General features: G+C 45.7%; 1 protein-coding gene across 1 annotated transcript in view; it reads right to left on the bottom strand.

Moving 5' to 3' along the window:
- LOC120066973 (testican-2-like) overlaps positions 1 to 22107 on the bottom strand; it is a 139476-nt gene that overhangs the window by 27015 nt on the left and 90354 nt on the right. The window contains exons 5-11 of the mRNA XM_039018310.1: positions 20974 to 20979; positions 20726 to 20828; positions 16627 to 16741; positions 4916 to 5035; positions 3701 to 3792; positions 3386 to 3512; positions 2301 to 2363 (exon numbers count right to left, since the gene is read on the bottom strand). Of these exons, the coding sequence (XP_038874238.1) occupies positions 2301 to 2363; positions 3386 to 3512; positions 3701 to 3792; positions 4916 to 5035; positions 16627 to 16741; positions 20726 to 20828; positions 20974 to 20979 (626 nt within the window). The remainder of the gene's footprint in view (positions 1 to 2300; positions 2364 to 3385; positions 3513 to 3700; positions 3793 to 4915; positions 5036 to 16626; positions 16742 to 20725; positions 20829 to 20973; positions 20980 to 22107) is intronic.

Raw genomic sequence — 22107 nt, 5'->3', positions numbered from 1 at the left:
TTCCTTATGTGAAACCATTTGTCTAGGAAACACACACACCTTATTCCTTATGTGAAACCATATGTCATAACCTTTCAGTTGATAACAGAGTCATAGACACTAATATAGAACAGAGTCATAGACACTAATATAGAACAGAGTCATAGACACTAATATAGAAAACCTTTCAGTCGATAACAGAGTCATAGACACTAATATAGAACAGAGTCATAGACACTAATATAGAACAGAGTCATAGACACTAATATAGAACAGAGTCATAGACACTAATATAGAAAACCTTTCAGTTGATAGCAGAGTCATAGACACTAATATAGAACAGAGTCATAGACACTAATATAGAAAACCTTTCAGTTGATAACCGAGTCATAGACACTAATATAGAACAGAGTCATAGACACTAATATAGAACAGAGTCATAGACACTAATATAGAACAGAGTCATAGACACTAATATAGAACAGAGTCATAGACACTAATATAGAAAACATTTCAGTTGATAGCAGAGTCATAGACACTAATATAGAACAGAGTCATAGACACTAATATAGAACAGAGTCATAGACACTAATATAGAACAGAGTCAGACACTAATATAGAAAACCTTTCAGTTGATAACAGAGTCATAGACACTAATATAGAACAGAGTCATAGACACTAATATAGAACAGAGTCATAGACACTAATATAGAACAGAGTCATAGACACTAATATAGAACAGAGTCATAGACACTAATATAGAACAGAGTCATAGACACTAATATAGAACAGAGTCATAGACACTAATATAGAAAACCTTTCAGTTGATAACAGAGTCATAGACACTAATATAGAACAGAGTCATAGACACTAATATAGAACAGAGTCATAGACACTAATATAGAACAGAGTCATAGACACTAATATAGAACAGAGTCATAGACACTAATATAGAACAGAGTCATAGACACTAATATAGAAAACCTTTCAGTTGATAACAGAGTCATAGACACTAATATAGAACAGAGTCATAGACACTAATATAGAACAGAGTCATAGACACTAATATAGAAAACCTTTCAGTTGATAGCAGAGTCATAGACACTAATATAGAACAGAGTCATAGACACTAATATAGAACACCTTTCAGTTGATAACAGAGTCATAGACACTAATATAGAACAGAGTCATAGACACTAATATAGAACAGAGTCATAGACACTAATATAGAACAGAGTCATAGACACTAATATAGAACAGAGTCATAGACACTAATATAGAAAACATTTCAGTTGATAGCAGAGTCATAGACACTAATATAGAACAGAGTCATAGACACTAATATAGAACAGAGTCATAGACACTAATATAGAACAGAGTCATAGACACTAATATAGAAAACCTTTCAGTTGATAACAGAGTCATAGACACTAATATAGAACAGAGTCATAGACACTAATATAGAACAGAGTCATAGACACTAATATAGAACAGAGTCATAGACACTAATATAGAACAGAGTCATAGACACTAATATAGAACAGAGTCATAGACACTAATATAGAACAGAGTCAGACACTAATATAGAAAACCTTTCAGTTGATAACAGAGTCATAGACACTAATATAGAACAGAGTCATAGACACTAATATAGAACAGAGTCATAGACACTAATATAGAACAGAGTCATAGACACTAATATAGAACAGAGTCATAGACACTAATATAGAACAGAGTCATAGACACTAATATAGAACAGAGTCATAGACACTAATATAGAAAACCTTTCAGTTGATAACAGAGTCATAGACACTACTATAGAACCGAGTCATAGACACTAATATAGAACAGAGTCATAGACACTAATATAGAAAACCTTTCAGTTGATAGCAGAGTCATAGACACTAATATAGAACAGAGTCATAGACACTAATATAGAACACCTTTCAGTTGATAACAGAGTCATAGACACTAATATAGAACAGAGTCATAGACACTAATATAGAACAGAGTCATAGACACTAATATAGAACAGAGTCATAGACACTAATATAGAACAGAGTCATAGACACTAATATAGAACAGAGTCATAGACACTAATATAGAAAACATTTCAGTTGATAACAGAGTCATAGACACTAATATACTACATTAGGTCATCTTATTGTGTACGTCCCAAATGACACCCGATTCCCTACATAGTGCACTACTTTTAACCACAGCCATATGGACCCTGGGCAAAAGTAGTGCACTATGTAGGGAATAGGGTGCCATTTGGAACAACTTTCCTGTAAAGTCCCTGTTATAAGACAGACACTTACCAGGCTTCTTCTTGGCCACTTGTTGAACCTGGATCCTCTCTAGTTCAGCCAGACAAGCGGGCTCTGAGGAAGACAACAGAGAAGGGATGCCGGGAAAAGCATTTCAACCGTTCTATTCTAAATGGAATTTCAATCAATCGTTTTCATAATCACACTTTTCTCCTGTATTGATTGGTTTAGTAAATCTTGTATTTCATTCTTTTATACTCTTATTGATTATCAACTAAGTGCTGAGTGAACTAGTATAATGGATGCCTTTGGATGAGAGAGAGAGAGCGAGAGGGAGAGAGAGAAAGAAAGAGAGAGAGAGAGAAAGAAAGAGAGACAGAGAAAGAGAGACAGAGAAAGAGAGAGAGAGAAAGAGAGACAGAGAAAGATATAATATGACATTTGTAATGTCTTTATTGTTTTGAAACTTCTGTATGTGTAATGTTTACTGTTAATTTGTATTGTTTGTTTCACTTTTGTGTATTGTCTACCTCACTTGCTTTGGCAATGTTAACACATGTTTCCCATGCCAATAAAGCCCCTTGAATTGAATTGAAAGAGAGACAGAGAAAGAGAGACAGATACAGAGAGAGAGAGAAAGAGAGACAGAGAAAGAGAGACAGATACAGAGAGACAGAGAAAGAGATAGATTTTAAAAACTTCAGGGATAAAAAGTCAGGGATAGCACAATACGGTCAGGACTAATTTCCATTGTGGTCCCTTAAACCCCAGATTGGTCACACACTCACTTTCCCTCCAGAAGCAGAGGCACCACTCTGCGGTGGATACCCTCCCGTCCAGTCAGTCAGTCAGTCAGCCAGTCAGTCAGTCTGTAACACTCACTTTCCCTCCAGAAGCAGAGGCACCACTCTGCGGTGGATACCCTCCCGTCCAGTCAGTCAGTCTGTAACACTCACTTTCCCTCCAGAAGCAGAGGCACCACTCTGCGGTGGATACCCTCCCGTCCAGTCAGTCAGTCAGTCAGCCAGTCAGTCAGTCTGTAACACTCACTTTCCCTCCAGAAGCAGAGGCACCACTCTGCGGTGGATACCCTCCCGTCCAGTCAGTCAGCCAGTCAGTCAGTCTGTAACACTCACTTTCCCTCCAGAAGCAGAGGCACCACTCTGCGGTGGATACCCTCCCGTCCTTGTATCCGTCACAGGAGTTGAAGAAGGGCCGGATGCACACCTCATACTTGTCCAGGTTGATAGCTGCCAGCTCGGCCTGAATTAAAATGTAGTTTATTTTATTTGGGGTAAAAAAAATAACACATCATGTACTGTATGTGTAAAACGAGATGAGCATCTGATCCCAGAAAGAGAACAGCTGAGAGTATTCATTAAAACACTTGTTTTCAAAGTGGTCCTCCATGGTAAAACAAATAAAAGGATTAACAGACAAGACAAAGTTACCTGGTCCAGATACAGATCCGTATTAGTATCCAGTTTAGAGAACATCCAGCCTATGGAATCCTTACAGCTGGCCACCAGGCTCTTGTCCAGGACTGAGGATAGAAAACATAATTATACATTTGATTTACTAGATGTCTGTCAAGACACATCAAATCAAAGTGCAGGTCAAATCAAATCCCAGTTCAATTAAAATCAATCAAAACAAGGACCAAGTGAAACAAAATGTGATTAGTTTATGGAACCCAGGACTCCCTGGTAAACAGAGGGTTACTGAGTGGACTATCCTGGCTCAACAAATACCAGGAAATGACTTGATTGTGAATGTGATTCACTTCACTTCTCCTCTTCCTGCCTACTGCCACATAAAGCATATTTTAAAGGCCGCCTTCACAGGGTGCCTGCTATCTCTGTCTAGACGGGAGGGCTGAGAATGACAGAGTGGATGTATGAATGTTTATGTGTTTATCCTTTATTATACTGGCCAGTGTCATAATCCATATTTCATCAACTTACAGTTCTATGTTTCACCCTGATCCGTTATTCTCAGTAGTTGTGTGAATGGGAGTTATGTGATGTCATGTTGCTCTGATGTCATGTTGCTGTGATGTCATGTTGCTGTGATGTTATGATGTTGTGATGTCATGTTGTTGTGATGTCACGCTGTTCTTTCTTAGTTCCCTGTCTCTCCTCCCTCTATCTCTGATCACAGGTGATGAGCTGCACCTGTGACAGAGGGGATGCTATGGGGCGGGGCTTCAGCCCTCCTGGAGAACATCTGAGAGGGTGTCTCTGTGAGGAGGCCATGTAGGAAGCAATATTAAATCTCCCTTTACCTTTCGCATGATACAACGTGGTCCTGAGTTTAATTCAATATGGTCCAGGCGAAGGTCTGTCTGTGACACTGATGACTTTCAAACACATTGCAACTCAGACAGGAATGTGCTACTTTGTGTATAGCTCTTTATTGGGTGAAGATTTCATTACGGACTGTCATAACTGAGATGTCAGCTGTGAATCAGAGCATAAAGGAGTGGACTGGACGAGAGGAGAGAGAGGAAAGAGAGACGAGAGAGAGACGAGAGAGAGAGAGGAATGAGAGGAGAGGGAGAGAGAGAGAGAATAGAGAGTAGAGAGAGCAGAGAGAGAGAGATGGAGAAAGAGAGACAGAGGCAGTGCCAGCTCCAGGGACACACAAACACACACAAACACACTCACCTGAGGCGGTGCCAGGTCCAGGCTTGCCTGAGTTGTTCTGCTTGGCGTTTCCATGGAGCAGTTGGAACCAGTCTCTGAGGCGGTCTCCAAGGTCTGCCAGGTCCTGCCCAGTACAGCTCTCTGCTGAGGGAAGGAAAGGCCCACAGCTCATAACATAACATGTATATCATCGCTACCACACATTAGGACAGGTCGACAACTACCATACAGTAGGACAGGTCTCACTGAGTCCACAACTACCATACAGTAGGACAGGTCTCACTGAGTCCACAACTACCATACAGTAGGACAGGTCTCACTGAGTCCACAACTACCATACAGTAGGACAGGTCTCACTGAGTCCACAACTACCATACAGTAGGACAGGTCTCACTGAGTCCACAACTACCATACAGTAGGACAGGTCTCATCGAGTCCACAACTACCATACAGTAGGACAGGTCTCACTGAGTCCACAACTACCATACAGTAGGACAGGTCTGACTGAGTCCATAACTACCATACAGTAGGACAGGTCTCACCGAGTCCACAACTACCATACAGTAGGACAGGTCTGACTGAGTCCACAACTACCATACAGTAGGACAGGTCTCACCGAGTCCACAACTACCATACAGTAGGACAGGTCTCACTGAGTCCACAACTACCATACAGTAGGACAGGTCTCACTGAGTCCACAACTACCATACAGTAGGACAGGTCTCATCGAGTCCACAACTACCATACAGTAGGACAGGTCTCACTGAGTCCACAACTACCATACAGTAGGACAGGTCTCACTGAGTCCACAACTACCATACAGTAGGACAGGTCTGACTGAGTCCACAACTACCATACAGTAGGACAGGTCTGACTGAGTCCACAACTACCATACAGTAGGACAGGTCTCACTGAGTCCACAACTACCATACAGTAGGACAGGTCTGACTGAGTCCACAACTACCATACAGTAGGACAGGTCTGACTGAGTCCACAACTACCATACAGTAGGACAGGTCTCACTGAGTCCACAACTACCATACAGTAGGACAGGTCTGACTGAGTCCACAACTACCATACAGTAGGACAGGTCTGACTGAGTCCACAACTACCATACAGTAGGACAGGTCTGACTGAGTCCACAACTACCATACAGTAGGACAGGTCTCATTGAGTCCACAACTACCTCATTCACTATCTCAATAAATATATCACACAGTATTTGCAATAATCAACACATTATCCCCAGTAACACAATGATCTAGCTAGCTAATGTAGACGTCAACAACCTGCTGTACCAGTAGACACTGAGATGAATAACTGTTTGAATCTACTGGCATTTCCACACGACCACGAGTCACGGACAATCAATGTTGTGTCTGGATATCATGATATATGTCCACTCTAAATAACGAATGGCATCATGACGGAAAGACTATTTCACTCACAGAGTGGGAGACTTTTCAATCAGACCACTGCTAGCCTACCTGCTAACCCCAGTCTCTCAGATCGACTTGTATTGATCTCAACGAGAGACAGCTGCTGTATGAGGAGGTGGTGAGGGAGGGAAAAGGTATCCTCTGTCATAGAATAACGCATCATTAGGCTTCAGTCATATCAACATCACAAAACAGCTACGTTCAATGGATGTCTTCTGTTGGCAGCTAGCTAACACAGGCCGCTGTCTGACAAACAGCTGGAGACCTTGACACACAAAGGACCCTGACCAAACAACACACACCCTGACAGAACAACACACCCTGACAGAACAACACACCCTGACAGAACAACACACCCTGACAGAACAACACACACCCTGACAGAACAACACACACCCTGACAGAACAACACACACCCTGACAGAACAACACACCCTGACAGAACAACACACCCTGACAGAACAACACACCCTGACAGAACAACACACCCTGACAGAACAACACACACCCTGACAGAACAACAACACACTGACAGAACAACACACCCTGACAGAACAACACACCCTGACAGAACAACAACACACCCTGACAGAACAACACACACTGACCAAACACACACTGACCAAACACACACTGACCAAACAACACACCCTGACAGAACAACACACCCTGACAGAACAACACACACTGACAGAACAACACACCCTGACAGAACAACACACCCTGACAGAACAACACACCCTGACAGAACAACAACACACCCTGACAGAACAACAACACACCCTGACAGAACAACACACCCTGACAGAACAACACACCCTGACAGAACAACAACACACCCTGACAGAACAACAACACACCCTGACAGAACAACAACACACCCTGACAGAACAACAACACACCCTGACAGAACAACACACTGACAGAACAACAACACACACTGACAGAACAACAACACACACTGACAGAACAACAACACACACTGACAGAACAACACACACCCTGACAGAACAACACACCCTGACAGAACAACACACACTGACAGAACAACACACACTGACAGAACAACACACACTGACAGAACAACACACACCCTGACAGAACAACACACCCTGACAGAACAACAACACACACTGACAGAACAACACACTGACAGAACAACAACACACACTGACAGAACAACACACTGACAGAACAACAACACACTGACAGAACAACACACTGACAGAACAACACACCCTGACAGAACAACACACCCTGACAGAACAACACACCCTGACAGAACAACAACACACACTGACAGAACAACAACACACACTGACAGAACAACACACTGACAGAACAACAAACACTGACAGAAAAACACACCCTGACAGAACAACACACACTGACAGAACAACACACCCTGACAGAACAACACACCCTGACAGAACAACACACCCTGACAGAACAACACACCCTGACAGAACAACACACCCTGACAGAACAACACACCCTGACAGAACAACACACCCTGACAGAACAACACACCCTGACAGAACAACACACCCTGACAGAACAACACACCCTGACAGAACAACACACACTGACCAAACACACACTGACCAAACAACACACCCTGACAGAACAACACACCCTGACAGAACAACACACACTGACAGAACAACAACACACCCTGACAGAACAACACACACTGACAGAACAACAACACACCCTGACAGAACAACAACACACACTGACAGAACAACAACACACCCTGACAGAACAACACACACTGACAGAACAACACACACTGACAGAACAACACACCCTGACAGAACAACACACACTGACAGAACAACACACACTGACAGAACAACACACCCTGACAGAACAACACACACTGACAGAACAACACACACTGACAGAACAACACACCCTGACAGAACAACACACACTGACAGAACAACACACCCTGACAGAACAACACACCCTGACAGAACAACACACACTGACAGAACAACACACCCTGACAGAACAACACACACTGACTTAACAACAACACACCCTGACAGAACAACACACCCTGACAGAACAACACACACTGACAGAACAACACACCCTGACAGAACAACACACACACTGACAGAACAACACACACTGACAGAACAACACACTGACAGAACAACACACACTGACAGAACAACACACCCTGACAGAACAACAACACACACTGACAGAACAACACACTGACAGAACAACACACACTGACAGAACAACACACACCCTGACAGAACAACACACCCTGACAGAACAACACACTGACAGAACAACAAACACTGACAGAAAAACACACCCTGACAGAACAACACACACTGACAGAACAACACACCCTGACAGAACAACAACACACACTGACAGAACAACACACTGACCAAACAACACACACTGACAGAACAACAACACACACCCTGACAGAACAACACACCCTGACAGAACAACAACACCCTGACAGAACAACACACCCTGACAGAACAACACACACTGACAGAACAACACACACTGACAGAACAACAACACCCTGACAGAACAACACACCCTGACAGAACAACAACACCCTGACAGAACAACAACACACTGACAGAACAACAACACACTGACAGAACAACACACTGACAGAACAACACACCCTGACAGAACAACAACACACACCCTGACAGAACAACACACCCTGACAGAACAACACACCCTGACAGAACAACACACACTGACAGAACAACACACACTGACAGAACAACACACACTGACAGAACAACACACACCCTGACAGAACAACACACCCTGACAGAACAACACACCCTGACAGAACAACACACACTGACAGAACAACACACCCTGACAGAACAACACACCCTGACAGAACAACACACACCCTGACAGAACAACAACACCCTGACAGAACAACACACACCCTGACAGAACAATAACACCCTGACAGAACAACACACACCCTGACAGAACAACACACCCTGACAGAACAACAACACACACTGACAGAACAACACACTGACAGAACAACACACACTGACAGAACAACACACACCCTGACAGAACAACACACACTGACAGAACAACACACCCTGACAGAACAACACACCCTGACAGAACAACACACACCCTGACAGAACAACACACACCCTGACAGAACAACACACCCTGACAGAACAACACACACCCTGACAGAACAACACACACCCTGACAGAACAACAACACACTGACAGAACAACAACACACTGACAGAACAACACACTGACAGAACAACACACACTGACAGAACAACACACACTGACAGAACAACACACACTGACAGAACAACACACCCTGACAGAACAACACACACTGACAGAACAACACACACTGACAGAACAACACACACCCTGACAGAACAACACACACCCTGACAGAACAACACACCCTGACAGAACAACACACCCTGACAGAACAACACACACTGACAGAACAACACATCCTGACAGAACAACACACCCTGACAGAACAACACACACACTGACAGAACAACAACACCCTGACAGAACAACACACACCCTGACAGAACAACAACACCCTGACAGAACAACACACACCCTGACAGAACAACAACACACCCTGACATAACAACAACACACCCTGACAGAACAACACACCCTGACAGAACAACACACCCTGACAGAACAACACACACTAACAGAACAACAACACACCCTGACAGAACAACAACACACCCTGACAGAACAACAACACACTGACAGAACAACACACCCTGACAGAACAACACACCCTGACAGAACAACACACACTGACAGAACAACACACACTGACAGAACAACACACACTGACAGAACAACACACACTGACAGAACAACACACCCTGACAGAACAACACACCCTGACAGAACAACACACCCTGACAGAACAACACACCCTGACAGAACAACACACACTGACAGAACAACAACACACCCTGACAGAACAACACACACTGACAGAACAACAACACACCCTGACAGAACAACAACACACCCTGACAGAACAACAACACACCCTGACAGAACAACACACACTGACAGAACAACAACACACACTGACAGAACAACAACACACCCTGACAGAACAACACACACTGACAGAACAACAACACACCCTGACAGAACAACACACACTGACAGAACAACAACACACCCTGACAGAACAACAACACACCCTGACAGAACAACACACCCTGACAGAACAACACACCCTGACAGAACAACACACACTGACAGAACAACACACACTGACAGAACAACACACACTGACAGAACAACACACACTGACAGAACAACAACACACACTGACAGAACAACAACACACACTGACAGAACAACAACACACACTGACAGAACAACACACCCTGACAGAACAACACACCCTGACAGAACAACACACCCTGACAGAACAACAACACACCCTGACAGAACAACACACCCTGACAGAACAACACACACTGACAGAACAACAACACACTGACAGAACAACAACACACACTGACAGAACAACAACACACACTGACAGAACAACACACCCTGACAGAACAACACACCCTGACAGAACAACACACCCTGACAGAACAACACACCCTGACAGAACAACAACACACCCTGACAGAACAACACACCCTGACAGAACAACACACACTGACAGAACAACACACCCTGACAGAACAACAACACACACTGACAGAACAACACACACTGACAGAACAACAACACACACTGACAGAACAACAACACACACTGACAGAACAACAATACACACTGACAGAACAACAACACACACTGACAGAACAACACACCCTGACAGAACAACACACCCTGACAGAACAACAACACACCCTGACCAAACAACACACCCTGACAGAACAACACACACTGACAGAACAACACACCCTGACCAAACAACACACACACTAACAGAACAACACACACTGACAGAACAACAACACACACTGACAGAAGAACACACCCTGACAGAACAACACACACTGACAGAACAACACACACTGACAGAACAACACACACACTGACAGAACAACAACACACACTGACAAAACAACAACACACACTGACAGAACAACACACCCTGACAGAACAACACACACTGACTTAACAACAACACACCCTGACAGAACAACACACCCTGACAGAACAACACACCCTGACCGAACAACACACACTAACACAACAACACACACTAACACAACAACACACACTGACAGAACACACACTGACAGAACAACACACACTGACAGAACAACACACACCCTGACAGAACAACACACACACTGACAGAACAACACACACACTGACAGAACAACACACCCTGACAGAACAACACACCCTGACCGAACAACACACACTAACACAACAACACACACTAACACAACAACACACCCTGACAGAACAACACACCCTGACAGAACAACACACTGACAGAACAACACACTGACCAAACAACACACCCTGACAGAACAACACACCCTGACAGAACAACACACCCTGACAGAACAACACACACTGACAGAACAACACACCCTGACAGAACAACAACACACCCTGACAGAACAACACACACTGACAGAACAACACACCCTGACAGAACAACACACCCTGACAGAACAACACACCCTGACAGAACAACACACCCTGACAGAACAACACACACTGACCAAACACACACTGACCAAACAACACACCCTGACAGAACAACACACCCTGACAGAACACACCCTGACAGAACACACCCTGACAGAACAACACACACTGACAGAACAACACACCCTGACAGAACAACAACACACCCTGACAGAACAACACACACACTGACAGAACAACAACACACCCTGACAGAACAACACACACTGACAGAACAACACACCCTGACAGAACAACACACCCTGACAGAACAACACACCCTGACAGAACAACACACCCTGACAGAACAACACACACTGACAGAACAACAACACACCCTGACAGAACAACACACCCTGACAGAACAACAACACACCCTGACAGAACAACACACCCTGACAGAACAACACACCCTGACAGAACAACACACTGACCAAACAACACACTGACCAAACAACACACACCCTGACAGAACAACACACCCTGACAGAACAACACACCCTGACAGAACAACACACCCTGACAGAACAACACACCCTGACAGAACAACAACACACCCTGACAGAACAACACACCCTGACAACACACTGACCAAACAACACACTGACCAAACAACACACCCTGACAGAACAACACACCCTGACAGAACAACACACCCTGACAGAACAACACACCCTGACAGAACAACACACCCTGACAGAACAACAACACACCCTGACAGAACAACACACACTGACAGAACAACACACCCTGACAGAACAACACACACCCTGACAGAACAACACACCCTGACAGAACAACACACCCTGACAGAACAACACACACTGACCAAACACACACTGACCAAACACACACTGACCAAACAACACACCCTGACAGAACAACAACACACACCCTGACAGAACAACACACCCTGACAGAACAACACACACTGACAGAACAACACACCCTGACAGAACAACACACACACTGACAGAACAACAACACACCCTGACAGAACAACACACACTGACAGAACAACACACACTGACAGAACAACACACCCTGACAGAACAACACACCCTGACAGAACAACACACACTGACAGAACAACACACACTGACAGAACAACACACCCTGACAGAACAACACACACTGACAGAACAACACACACTGACAGAACAACACACCCTGACAGAACAACACACACTGACAGAACAACACACTGACAGAACAACACACCCTGACAGAACAACACACCCTGACAGAACAACACACCCTGACAGAACAACACACCCTGACAGAACAACAACACACCCTGACAGAACAACACACCCTGACAGAACAACACACACACTGACAGAACAACACACCCTGACAGAACAACACACACTGACAGAACAACACACCCTGACAGAACAACACACTGACCAAACAACACACCCTGACAGAACAACAACACACACTGACAGAACAACACACCCTGACAGAACAACACACCCTGACAGAACAACACACACTGACAGAACAACACACTGACCAAACAACACACCCTGACAGAACAACACACCCTGACAGAACAACACACACCCTGACAGAACAACACACACCCTGACAGAACAACACACCCTGACAGAACAACAACACACTGACAGAACAACACACTGACAGAACAACACACACTGACAGAACAACACACACCCTGACAGAACAACACACACCCTGACAGAACAACACACACTGACAGAACAACACACCCTGACAGAACAACACACACTGACAGAACAACACACACTGACAGAACAACACACACCCTGACAGAACAACACACCCTGACAGAACAACACACACTGACAGAACAACACATCCTGACAGAACAACACACCCTGACAGAACAACACACACACTGACAGAACAACAACACCCTGACAGAACAACACACACCCTGACAGAACAACAACACCCTGACAGAACAACACACACCCTGACAGAACAACACACACCCTGACAGAACAACAACACACCCTGACAGAACAACACACCCTGACAGAACAACACACCCTGACAGAACAACACACACTGACAGAACAACAACACACCCTGACAGAACAACAACACACCCTGACAGAACAACAACACACTGACAGAACAACACACCCTGACAGAACAACACACCCTGACAGAACAACACACACTGACAGAACAACACACACTGACAGAACAACACACACTGACAGAACAACACACACTGACAGAACAACACACACTGACAGAACAACACACCCTGACAGAACAACACACCCTGACAGAACAACACACCCTGACAGAACAACACACCCTGACAGAACAACACACACTGACAGAACAACAACACACCCTGACAGAACAACACACCCTGACAGAACAACAACACACCCTGACAGAACAACAACACACCCTGACAGAACAACACACACTGACAGAACAACAACACACCCTGACAGAACAACAACACACCCTGACAGAACAACACACACTGACAGAACAACACACACTGACAGAACAACAACACACCCTGACAGAACAACACACACTGACAGAACAACAACACACCCTGACAGAACAACAACACACCCTGACAGAACAACACACCCTGACAGAACAACACACACTGACAGAACAACACACACTGACAGAACAACACACACTGACAGAACAACACACACTGACAGAACAACACACACTGACAGAACAACACACACTGACAGAACAACACACACTGACAGAACAACAACACACACTGACAGAACAACAACACACACTGACAGAACAACACACCCTGACAGAACAACACACCCTGACAGAACAACAACACACCCTGACCAAACAACACACCCTGACAGAACAACACACACTGACAGAACAACAACACACTGACAGAACAACAACACACACTGACAGAACAACAACACACCCTGACAGAACAACACACCCTGACAGAACAACACACCCTGACAGAACAACACACCCTGACAGAACAACACACCCTGACAGAACAACAACACACTGACCAAACAACACACCCTGACAGAACAACACACACTGACAGAACAACACACACTGACAGAACAACAACACACACTGACAGAACAACAACACACACTGACAGAACAACAACACACACTGACAGAACAACAACACACACTGACAGAACAACAACACACACTGACAGAACAACACACCCTGACAGAACAACACACCCTGACAGAACAACAACACACCCTGACAGAACAACAACACACCCTGACCAAACAACACACCCTGACAGAACAACACACACTGACAGAACAACACACCCTGACCAAACAACACACACACTAACAGAACAACACACACTGACAGAACAACAACACACACTGACAGAAGAACACACCCTGACAGAACAACACACACTGACAGAACAACACACACTGACAGAACAACACACACACTGACAGAACAACAACACACACTGACAAAACAACAACACACCCTGACAGAACAACACACCCTGACAGAACAACACACCCTGACAGAACAACACACCCTGACAGAACAACACACCCTGACAGAACAACACACTGACAGAACAACACACCCTGACAGAACAACAACACACACTGACAGAACAACAACACACACTGACAGAACAACAACACACACTGACAGAACAACACACACACTGACAGAACAACACACACTGACAGAACAACACACACTGACAGAACAACACACACTAACAGAAAAACACACCCTGACAGAAAAACACACCCTGACAGAACAACACACCCTGACAGAACAACACACCCTGACAGAACAACACACTGACAGAACAACACACACTGACAGAACAACAACACACACTGACAGAACAACAACACACACTGACAGAACAACAACACACACTGACAGAACAACACACACACTGACAGAACAACACACACTGACAGAACAACACACACTGACAGAACAACACACACTAACAGAACAACACACCCTGACAGAACAACAACACACCCTGACAGAACAACAACACACCCTGACAGAACAACAACACACACTGACAGAACAACAACACACCCTGACAGAACAACAACACACCCTGACAGAACAACAACACACCCTGACAGAACAACACACCCTGACAGAACAACACACCCTGACAGAACAACAACACCCTGACAGAACAACAACACACCCTGACAGAACAACACACCCTGACAGAACAACAACACACCCTGACAGAACAACAACACACCCTGACAGAACAACAACACACCCTGACAGAACAACAACACACCCTGACAGAACAACAACACACCCTGACAGAACAACACACCCTGACAGAACAACACACCCTGACAGAACAACACACACTGACAGAACAACACACACTAACAGAACAACACACCCTGACAGAACAACACACACCCTGACAGAACAACACACCCTGACAGAACAACACACACTGACAGAACAACACACCCTGACAGAACAACACACACCCTGACAGAACAACAACACATACTGACCGAACAACAGCGTGTGTGTGTGTGAGTGTGTGAGTGTATGTGTGTGTGTACTTGCCGTGTTTGTCCTTGGTCTCTGTGATGGGGGCGGCAGCGGTGGCACAGGGGCACATGCCCTGGCATTTCACACTCAGCTCCTTCCCTGTTAGACAGCCCTGCTGCTCCAATTTACACTGGAGGAGAGAGAGATAGAAGGGGGGGAGAGAGAGAGAGGATAAAGCAAGAGGGAGAGAGGGAGGGAGAGGGAGAGATAGAGAGAGAGGATAAAGCAAGAGGGAGAGAGGGAGGGAGAGGGAGAGAGAGAGACACCAGGGAGAGAGAGACAGGACGGAGAGAGAGAGCGAGAGAGCGAGATTACACTGCAGTTCAACAACAGTACAAATCTACACACCATCTACACTACATGACCATGTGGACACCTGCTGGTCCAACATCTCATTCCTAAATCATGGGCATTAATATGGAGTTGGTTCCCCCCTTCGCTGCTATAACAGCCTCCACTCTTCTGGGAAGGCTTTCCACTAGATGTTGGAACATTGCTGCGGGGACTTGCTTCCATTCAGCCAAGGGGCATTAGTGATGTCTGACACTGATGTTGGGCGATTAGGCCTGGTTCGCAGTCGGTGTTCCAATTCATCCCAAAAGGTGTTCGATGGGGTTGAGGTCAGGACTCTGTGTTGGAACTATGCATTGGGGCAGGTAGCGTTCTCCTGGCATCTGCCAAACCCAGATTCATCTGTCAGATGGTGAAGCGTGATTCATCACTCCAGAGAATGTGTTTCCACTGCTACTGATTCCAATGGCGGTGAGCTTTACACCACTCCAATCAACGGCTGGCATTGAGCATGGTGATTTTAGGCTTGTGTGTGGCTGCTCTGCCACGGAAACCCATTTCATGAAGCTCCTGACGAACAGTTATTGTGGTGACGTTGCTTCCAGAGGCAGTTTGGAACTCGGTAGTGAGTGTTGCAACCGAGGACACACTACAGCACTCGATGGTCCCGTTCTGTGAGCTTGTGTGGCCTACAAATTTGCTCTAGCAGGGCAGAAATTTGTCAAACTGACTTGTTGGAAAGGTGGCATCCTATGATGGTGCCACATTGAAAGTCACTGATCTCTTCAGTACGGGCCATTCTAATGCCAATGTTTGTCTATGGAGATTGCATGGCTGTGTGCCTGATTTTATACACCTGTCAGCAACGGGTGTGGCTGAAATAGCCGAACCTGCTCATTTGAAGGGGTGTCCCACATACTTTGTATATATTGTGTATATTAATCAGAGACAAGAGTACAGAGCTAATCATCATTTCAAAACGACATACACACAGAAACACATGAACACACACACACATGCATGAACACACACACACACACACACACACACACACACACACACACACACACACACACACACACACACACACAGGAACACAGAAACACAGACACACACAGGAACACACACACACACACACACACACACACACACACACACACACACACACACACACACACACACACACACACACACACACACACACACACACACACACACACACACACACACACACACAGGAACACACACACACACACACACACACACACAAAGGGACACACACACAGTAACACACGCACACAGCTTAATGAGCATTTACAACAGTAGCACTCTTGCTTTTCCACCTGCAGCAGAGAGAGAGAGATAGAGAGAGAGAGAGAGCGAGAGAGAGAGAGAGCGAGAGAGAGAGAGAGAGAGAGAGAGAGAGAGAAAGAGGGAGAGATAGGGAGAGATAGAGAGAAAGAGGGAGAGAGAAAGAAAGAGAGAGAGAAAGAGAACAGAGAGAGCAGAGAGTAGAGCGAGAGATTGGACAGAGAGTAGAGAGGAGATAGAGAGAGAGAGCGAGACAGAGAGACAGAGAGAGAGGGAGAAGTGGTGCCAGGTCCAGGGACACACACACAAACACACCTGAGGCGGTGCCAGGTCCTGGCTTGCCTGAGTTGAGCAGGCTAAGCTTGAATGCCGATAAAATATTTATGGGGGTGACCGCAGAAAAACAGATTGCTCATTCAAATGATAGAGGAGGCACAGAGGCAGGAGAGAGGAGAGAGAAGCTGGAGAGAGAAAAATAGAGAAGAGAGAGCGAAAGACAGAGAAAATTAGGAGAGAGGATGGAGAGAGGAGGGAGAGGAAAGAGAGAGGTAAGAGAGGAGGGTGAGAGAGAGAAGGGAGAGGAGGGAGATAGGAAGGAGAGAGAGAGAGAGAGAGAGGAGGGAGAGAGAGAGCAAGAGGGAGAGAGGAAAGAGAGAGGGAGGGAGAGAGGAGGGGGAGGGAAAGAGAGCGAGAGGAGGGAGAGAGAGAGAAGGGAGAAAGGGAGTAGGGATAGAGAGAGAGAAAGAGAGAGAGAGAAAGAGGAAGGAGGGATGGAGGAGGGAGAGAGGAGGAAGAGAGGAGGGAGAGAGGAAGAGAGGCAAGAGAGGCAAGAGAGAGGCAGGAAAGAGGAGGAAAAGAGGCAGGAGAGTGGAAGAAGAGAGGCAAGAGAGAGGTGGGACAGAGGCAGGAGAGAGGCAGGAGAGAGGAAGAAGAGAGGCAAGAGAGAGGTGGGAGAGAGGCAGGAGAGAGGGGGAAGAGAGGCAAAAGAGAGGCAGGGTAGAGGCAGGAGAGAGGCAGGAGAGAGGGGGAAGAGAGGCAAGAGAAAGGTGGGAGAGTGGCAGGAGAGAGGCAGGAGAGAGGCAGGAGAGAGGCAGGAGAGAGGCAGGAGAGAGGGGGAAGAGAGGCAAAAGAGAGGCAAAAGAGAGGCAAAAGAGAGGCAGGAGAGAGGCAGGAGAGAGGCGGGAGAGAGGCAGGAGAGAGGCGGGAGAGAGGCAAGAGAGAGGAGGAAGAGAGGCAAGAGAGAGGCAGGAGAGAGGTGGGAGAGAGGCAGAGAGGTGGGAGAGAGGTGGGAGAGAGGTGGGAGAGAGGCAGGAGAGAGGTGGGAGAGAGGCAGGAGAGAGGCAGGAGAGAGGCAAGAGAGAGGCAGGAGAGAGGCAAGAGAGAGGCAGGAGAGAGGCAGGAGAGAGGCAGGAGAGAGGCAAGAGAGAGTCAGGAGAGAGGTGGGAGAAGGGGCTGAGTGAGCAGTCATTCTCATCAAGGTCAGAATTAAAAAGTACATAAATCAATAAAGGGGGAAAGTAGTGGCCAGTGCTACGGTGCTACGCTGTTCAAACCTGAGACAGACATTCATCACACGCATGCATTCATCCTGACCTGGGTCCTAAATGGCAGCCTATTCCTTATGGGCCCTGGTCAAAGTAGTGCACTATAAAGGGAATAGGGTGCCATTTGGGACAAACACCTGCATTTGCATTCATCTAGCGGTACAGTGCACTTGTCCTCCTGCTACCAGTGTGGAACCAGATTACAGGGACAGACGAGAGAGGGGCGGAGAGAGAGAGGGGGGAGAGGGAGAATTGATTTGAGAGAGAGAGGAGAGAGAGGGGGAGAGAGAGAGGGGAGACGAGAGAGAGGCGGAAAGAGAGAGGGGGAGAGAGTGAGAATTGAATTGAGAGAGAGGGGGAATTTAATTGAGAGAGAGAAGAGGAGGAGAGAGAGAGGAGGAGAGATAGAGGTTGGGAGATATGGGTATTTAATTGAGAGAGAGAGGAGGAGAGAGAGGGAGAATTGAATTGAGAGAGGAGGAGAGAGGGGGGGAGAGAGAGGGAGAATTGAATTGAGAGAGAGGAGGAGAGAGAGGGAGAATTGAATTGAGAGAGAGGAGGAGGAGGAGGAGAGAGAGAGATGGAGAGAGAGAGTGTGGGAGATAGGAGTATTTCATTGAGAGAGGAGGAGAGAGAGGGGGAGAGAGAGGGAGAATTGAATTGAGAGAGAGGAGGAGGAGGAGAGAGAGGGGGAGATATAGGGGTATTTAATTGAGAGAGGAGGAGAGAGAGGGAGAATTGAATTGAGAGAGAGGAGGAGGAGGAGGAGAGAGAGAGATGGAGAGAGAGAGTGTGGGAGATAGGAGTATTTCATTGAGAGAGGAGGAGAGAGAGGGGGAGAGAGAGGGAGAATTGAATTGAGAGAGAGGAGGAGGAGGAGAGAGAGGGGGAGATATAGGGGTATTTAATTGAGAGAGGAGGAGAGAGAGGGATAATTGAATTGAGAGAGAGAGGAGGTATGTTAGTACCTGAGAGGCGTAGTTGTGTCTATCCGTACCACACACAGGGGAGGCAGCGGCCACAGGGCAGGGCTTACAGGTGTTCTCATGAGGCATCAGCTCTACAGGCTCTCTGCTTCAACAGAGGAAACATGGAGATTAGTTAACAGACACAGACCACGCCTACTTGCGTATCTATAATAACTCCCGTAATACAACTTCTAAACAATCACAAAGGGAGGACATAAGATACAACTTTTTTTTTTAACTACGTCAACTTGACTCTGCTTGGCTTGTTCATCTCCTCTACTGAACATTGGGGGTGATACTTAGTGAGCAGCACATCCACTTCCAAAAGCAAACCCCAATAGCTTCCTGTACTCTACATTAGCATGAGCAGTACCATGAGCATTAGCAGTAGCATGAGCAGTAGCATGAGCATTAGCATGAGCAGTAGCATGAGCATTAGCAGTAGCAGTAGCATGAGCAGTAGCATTAGCATGAGCATTAGCATGAGCAGTAGCATGAGCAGTAGCATTAGCAGTAGCATTAGCAGTAGCATGAGCATTAGCATGAGCAGTAGCATGAGCAGTAGCAGCAGTAGCATGAGCAGTAGCATGAGCAGGGCCTCTTACTTAATGATGCTGAGCAGGGTTAGCAGTTAGCACGGCTGTGTTCATGCTAATAACTCTTCATTCCACACCACTGTGGCTCCCTCATCTCAAGGGTAGCGTCAAGAAGATGAAGCTGTTTATTGAGGAAGATAAATGTCCTGCTGTCGCTGCATATAGACTTGGCAGGGAATAATGTTGAAATCCGTTAACAAGTCTTTTTCCGATTACGTTTGTTCCCGGCCACTATTTCTGTTTTTCACGAGAAGCAGATATATAGCGCTACGAGAGATAGACAGCAGTGGGGCATTGTGTTGCCATGGCCACCATGGTTGTTCTGTTATTTAATTATTGCGACGCCGTCCTTTACATTTGGCCTTGAAAGCCTGAGGTTCAGAGGCTAGGTCTCTATCAGAGGTATTTAAATCTCATGCTTTCACTTAGATCAAAATGTGTCATAAATAATAATATCTCAAAGGTTCATCTATAACCATCATGGTGTATCTGGTCTACTGGGTAAAGGTTCATCTATAAACATCATGGTGTATCTAGTCTACTGGGTAAAGGTTCATCTATAAACATCATGGTGTATCTAGTCTACTGGGTAAAGGTTAATCTATAAACATCATGGTGTATCTGGTCTACTGGGTAAAGATTAATCTATAACCATCATGGTGTATCTAGTCTACTGGGTAAAGGTTCATCTATAAACATCATGGTGTATCTAGTCTACTGGGTAAAGGTTCATCTATAAACATCATGGTGTATCTAGTCTACTGGGTAAAGGTTCATCTATAAACA

This window comes from Salvelinus namaycush, chromosome 22 (assembly GCF_016432855.1).
Source record: "Salvelinus namaycush isolate Seneca chromosome 22, SaNama_1.0, whole genome shotgun sequence".
Classification (NCBI taxonomy): Eukaryota; Metazoa; Chordata; class Actinopteri; order Salmoniformes; family Salmonidae; genus Salvelinus; species Salvelinus namaycush.
This window is presented reverse-complemented; position numbering and strand designations above follow the sequence as displayed.